General features: G+C 34.6%; 1 protein-coding gene across 1 annotated transcript; it reads left to right on the top strand.

Moving 5' to 3' along the window:
• The first annotated feature begins 2,055 nt into the window (after positions 1–2,055).
• LOC120176729 (pollen receptor-like kinase 3) lies at positions 2,056–4,386 on the top strand. The gene is given in 4 exon segments (XM_039183089.1): positions 2,056–2,890; positions 2,932–3,254; positions 3,257–3,577; positions 3,654–4,386. Coding segments are annotated over 4 exon segments (1,890 nt in total). The 5' UTR covers positions 2,056–2,213; the 3' UTR covers positions 4,223–4,386.
• The last annotated feature ends 2,001 nt before the right edge of the window (positions 4,387–6,387 follow it).

Here is a 6,387-nt window from a genome sequence, read left to right as displayed (position 1 = left end):
AATTAAATACAATGATTGAATGTTTCTTATCGCAGAACACCAATCAAATACATCAAATCTTCGACCTGCTCCAAGACCCGGAAACCACCTCGTCATTGCAGAAACATTACAAAAATGCAGTCAGGGTAAAAGAAATTAAATATTAAAATTCAGGTATAATTGTTTACATAACAATCTATATTCAATATATTAATCGATTAATTTGAATTAACATCAAAATTTAAATTTATAACCTTAATCAAAGGATATAGTATCTTAACTTACTAGATCGATTGAATATTGGGAAAAAATCCACTTTAAAAATTAAGCAATTCAATATACATTTTATATTTATATTTATTATTATATAACGAAAACCTCATAGAAAACAATTAAAGTTCTTATTACATGGGTGATGACTCTTCTTATCAAAAGAGTTTATTTAATCAAATATTCTAATAAAGTTAGTACTCTTATTTATAGACGTGATATATTTTATAAATAATAAAAAATTATAAATTATAAATTTGGTAACATAAGTAACTATAAATGATAGATTGGTCCATTAAAATATTTTTTTATATAGATTATAGATTAATTGGTTTTTGATTTTATGAAATTAGTTTTGTTTCAGTTTGATTGTCTATTTGGTCTGTTAAAAAATGTAATCACCTTAAATGAAATTGATTTTTTTTATTTAATTTTATAATTTTTTATATGAAAATTGATATTGGTATTTAAAATCAATGAAAATAACTTAAAGTATTATATAAAAATATTTTTAGAAAATATAATATCTTAGAATATAACGTTTAGTTTTGATTAAATATGAAATGTTTAGTTCTGATTATATATAAATTTAACTTTCTGATTATGCATAGTTATGTTAATTTTTACTATAGTTTTGTACTTTCTGCCTTATGGGCTAAGGTATTATATAGGTCAGGGGTGCTCATCCCCTTAAGTTCCAAGTTCTAGTTCTATTGCACCTTTTCTTTTTCATTATTTTTCACCATTAATACACAGTTTAGCATATACTATATAATATGTTATAAAAACAATTTACCCATAACATTGGAGTAAACAAAACTTAACTATATTTGAAAATTGTTTTTTCCTAATATTGAGTTATTCGAGTTAATTAATTGTTGAGTCGATTTTTGAGTTCGAGTAAAATTAAAATTTAAATATTTTGAGTCATTTACAATTAAAATTGACTTAGTATTTTGATAATTTTACGATTTAGTCCATAATATTCCCATTCCTTCAATTATTCTTTCATTTAAGTATATTTTTATCAAAATTGAACTACAAACTCCTAAACCATCATAAAATATCTATTTACTTTAAATTCTACTTTATGATAACAAATTTTATATTTTTTCAATTTATCCCTTCAACTTTACATGATTTTCTTATTTCTTAAATTCATCATTCATTTTAAATATATTTTGGCCAAATTTAAACCACATGCTCCCCTTCCACTACAAAGTACCTATCTAACTCCAATTCCAATTTTCTTTTACTAAAATTGTACTCTTTTTTCAATTTAGTTCATTAACTTTGTATTTTACTCAATTTGATCTTTTGATTATTATTATTTACAAATTTATTCTCATCAATTTCTTGACTTTTTTATATCCAATCAATATTTTATCCTAAAAAATTAGTATTATTTTGTGTTGCCTAAAGTTTAGGTCAAAGGTATCTCCCCTAGTTTAGGGCTAGGACATAGCTACTACCCAATTGAGATTTATATAAGAATTTACGGATTACCCACTAAGAATAACGATGGTAAGATTAAAATTTAATCTTAAAAGGTTAATTTCTGAATCTCAATCACTTATATCAATACTCATTGACGTATTATTTTTGAATTAAGAGTAGATGATGAATTGAATCCATAAAAGAGGGTTATAAGTTAGGTGAAGTCTGTTACATAGATGGGATGGGTTATTAATTTGGGAATTGATAATAATATGGGGATGAAAAGGTCAAAGAAGTTAAAAACCAAAGTTTGAGGTGATTTCCCTCACCAAATGCTATTCTTAGGATCTGATGTAACCTTCGCCAGCTCCCATCATTGAATTCAACCTCTCCCCCATACTCGTATCCAACAATGGCTACACCAGCCTCTCCTCAATCCAAACCTTACCTAAACAACAAAACCCCTCATTTCTCCACGCAGCAGCGGCTCGTTTCTTCCCGGAGCTTTTCCACATTTCCGGTCAGATATGGCCGCTGTTCGCTTCCTCCTTTTCCTTCCTTTCCTTGCCTCTCTTCTTCCCTCCCTTTCCCTCTCTCAATCCGATGACGAAAAGGCCCTCCTCAAGCTCAAGAAATCTATCACCAATGCCAAGTTGGATTCTTGGGTCTCCGATTCCGATCCTTGTCAGAAGAAATGGCTCGGTGTTCAGTGCTCTGGTGGTTCCGTCGTTGCCCTCCATTTGACGGGTTTACAGCTTGCCGGTCAAATCGACGTTCAGGCTTTGCTTCAAATCCGCGGGTTGAGAGCCATCAGCTTTATAAACAACTCCTTCACGGGTTCCATCCCGGAGTTCAATAATCTCACTTCTTTAAGGGCTATCTATTTGTCTCAGAATCAATTTAGCGGTGAAATCTCCAATGATTATTTTTATCCCATGGAGAATTTGAAGAAAGTTTGGTTGAACGAAAACAAATTCAGCGGCAAAATCCCGGATTCGTTGATGCAACTCCCCAATCTCATTGAACTCCATCTGGAGTCGAATCAATTTTCCGGGAAAATCCCACGGTTGAAAAATCCAGAAGTGATTAATTCCCTCGATCTGTCGGATAACAAACTCCAAGGCGAAATCCCAGCAAGTTTCTCCAAGTTTGAAGTAAGCGCATTCCAAGGAAACGACGGTCTTTGTGGAGAATCTTGTCAAAAGTGTGCAACGAAACTCACGATTCGGATAGCCATGGCGAAAGCTCGGGTAGCAAAGTTGACCAGTCAGATAGCAAAGGAGCCTCGTCGGTGGATAAAACCCAAGGATCCGATTCCAATGTAGTCGTTATTTCCATCGCCAGCATTGCCGCCGTGTTGTTGTTGGTCGTAGTCGCCTTCGTTATGGCAAAGCGGCGTAGGAGGGAAGATGATTTCAGTATCTTAAGCAAAGAACCGTTAAAAGAGGAGGTTCTTCCGGTCAAGGTGTCGCAAGCCCAATCGACGACCACCACGAAGCGGAAGAAATCCGATACGAGCCGCCGGAGTACTTCCTCGAAGAAAGGGTCGTCGCACGGGAGCAAGGGTGGGGGGCTGACTTGGTTATGATGAACGACGAGAAGGGTGCATTCGGGATGCAGGATTTGATGAAGGCGGCGGCGGAGGTGCTTGGGAACGGCGGGTTGGGGTCAGCGTATAAGGCGGTGATGGGGAATGGGTTGGCGGTGGTGGTGAAGAGGATGAAGGAATTGAATCGGCTGGGAAAAGAAGCATTCGACGCTGAAATGAAACGGATAGGGAAATTAAGGCACCCCAATGTACTGACGCCATTGGCGTATCATTTTAAAAAGGAGGAGAAGCTTGTTGTTTCTGAATATATGCCCAAGGGGAGCCTCTCATACGTCTTGCATGGTATGATTTCACATACTCAAATTGGTTAAAACCATTCCAATCTCATCATCAAATAAAGGTGGTTGATTTGATTCAGGTGATCGAGGAATCATTCACGCTAATCTAAACTGGCCAACACGTTCGAAGGTCATCAAGGGAATAGCCGATGGATTGGGTTTCATTCATACGGAGTTCGCAACGTACGAGATTCCCCATGGAAACCTTAAATCCAGCAACGTCCTCTTAAACGACGACTACGTGCCATTGCTGAGCGATTTCGCCTTTCAGCCATTGACAAACCCCGACTGTCTTCCCCAGAGTCTGTTCGCTTACAGATCCCCGGAATACCTTCAGACCCAGCAGGTCTCCCCCAAATCCGATGTTTACTGCCTGGGAGTCCTCATCCTGGAGATCATTACGGGCAAATTCCCATCTCAGTATCTAAGCAATGGCAAAGGTGGGATCGATATCGTCCACTGGGTTCAAACAGCCGTAGCCGAAGATCAAGCAGCCGATTTGATTGATCCCGAGATATCACACGGTTCAAGTTCCATCCACCAGATGGTTCAACTCCTCCGTATCGGAGCTGCTTGTACTGAAACCAATCCCGATCAACGGTTGCCGCTGAAAGAAGCCATTGACAAGATACATGAGGTAAATCCGTAATTATTTAACCGCCCGTGGCAGACCCATGTTTGTTGTCGGATACACATACCCCCACCACAAAAGAAAAAAAAATATTTGAGATTGTCGGAAAGCAACGAGACAATTGATACAAAGCATGGAAGATCGTTGTGCATAGCATTTTTTATGGTTGTTTTTCAGTAAAGAACCCCCTTTTTAAATGGCTTTGTATAAGGTTAACTAGAACAAGTAATCTCGGAAAAGTGAAAAGTTTTCACAATTTATTAGGACAATTTCAAGCCCAAGTAGATTCACTGTAATGTTGTTGATAAGTTTGAATGTCAATGCAAAAAGGTCCTTCTTCTCTCTTTTTTAGTATTATAAACTTTCGTGGGTTAAGTTTCCCTTGTTCGAATATTTATATAAATATTAGTAAAAATTATATTTAAATACAAATGTTTTTATCGTTATATAGTAATTCAAGTTTAAAAATAAACTAAAAATACCTTAAATTTTCGATCTAACGTGAGAAGTCTTAAAGCGATGGATTACTTCCCATTATAGACGCGCATATGAAGAGTGCATATGAAGACTGTTCAACTATTTATTTATTTATTTATTTATACATGCATTGTATTTTATCTTTATTTTTAATTTTCTGACTGTCGGAGGTCTTCCACAGAAACTGTTCTCAACCTGGCGTTGGGGGCAGCCTACTACCCTACCTCCCCTTACCCCATTGCATATGAGAATAGGATTTTGTTGTTGTTGTTTGATTGTAATTAAGTTAAATGTAAATTATTAGTTTGTGATTGTTTGATAAAATGAAATATCCGCATTTCTTTTCAACAGGATGTATTGAACTCTTAAATTAGCAGTCTGAACTATTTTTTTTATCATGAATTAATTTAATTTTTTTTACGTTCATGATCATGAGGATTTTATTTTTTATGTTTATTTTGAGAATTAAGATTTTAAAATTTATATTTTTGTCAAGTAAATGATTAGAATAATTTCCTTTATGTGATAGAGTTTTGAGGTGACTTATTTGTACATTTGATATTAGTATACTTATGGAAGACGTTCTGGAATTGTCACCTATATGGTTCCTCTACAACAATCAAGTAATACTTAATTAGAATATATTAATCGATGTGATAGACAAATGGTAACAAAGTGCATGTGAGTTATATTTATTGTGTAGTTAGTTTTTTTTGGATAAATTAGTTAGTTTTTTTAGGTTGTGTACAAGATAGTTTATAACGTCTTCTTCATCACAAGTTTTACATTATCAGGTGAATCCCACTAATATGTATGGGCTTCCTCTTATTTATATTTAGTATTTCAGACATATTTTTATCAAGTTGCAAAGTGTTTTTCTAGTGGCCTTTCTAAACACCGCTAAAAGCCTTCCCGACGATAGTAAAGGTGCTGCAAGAAGCGCCGGTTATGGTTTGCTTCTATGCTTAGGTGAAATCCAGATACGAGAAAGTGATCGAAGATCATTTCTAAATATTCAAATTTGAGACAAAGTTAAGATTAAACATTGAGAGATAAAAGACAAAGCTCAATGAAGTATTTAAATATAAAAATTGGAAAGGGAAAAAAATTAACAGCATTCTTCCTTTTCCTCTTTCTTCATTTTTTTTTCTTTTTTATAATTTGTATAAATTTTATTCATCAATCTAACTTTTTTTTTTTATAAATTTTGTTTAACCGGCGGCGGCACCAGTTTTGATGTTAATTGTCATCCGTCGGTTATCTTCTATCTTTTTTTAAAAATTTTAATAAGAATAATTATGTCTTTGTGACACATTCTCTGCCTTTATAACACATTTATTTCTGTCTTTGTAGCATGTTTTTCTCTGTCTTTTGGTAGCTTACAGTTTTTTACCGTTGTTTTCGTTTATTTTATTCACAGGATTGGATTTGACATCGCCACGACTGATCAAGATGACGCTTATTTGTTATCATGTTGATCTTCCCTGATTTGAACCCTCTTATTGCGTTTTGTGTTCGTAGATAGTTTTTTCACGTCGCTCGACTTTGGTTTGCGATTTGTCGGTGATCTTTCAGTAGTTTTATCCCTTTTTGTTGTTCGTTTGCCGATGCAATAAGATTTATTCGTATCTTTATGTTGTTCGAGCTTTTTGGTTAGGTTTTTTAACCTTTTTCCTTCTTTGGTCTTTATGTGATCTAGGTGGTTA

This window comes from Hibiscus syriacus, unplaced genomic scaffold (genome assembly GCF_006381635.1).
Source record: "Hibiscus syriacus cultivar Baekdansim isolate YM2019G1 unplaced genomic scaffold, ASM638163v2 tig00112253_pilon, whole genome shotgun sequence".
In the NCBI taxonomy this organism is placed as follows: domain Eukaryota; kingdom Viridiplantae; phylum Streptophyta; class Magnoliopsida; order Malvales; family Malvaceae; genus Hibiscus; species Hibiscus syriacus.
The sequence above is the reverse complement of the archived record's forward strand: the minus strand, read 5'-3'. Positions and strand labels throughout refer to the sequence as shown.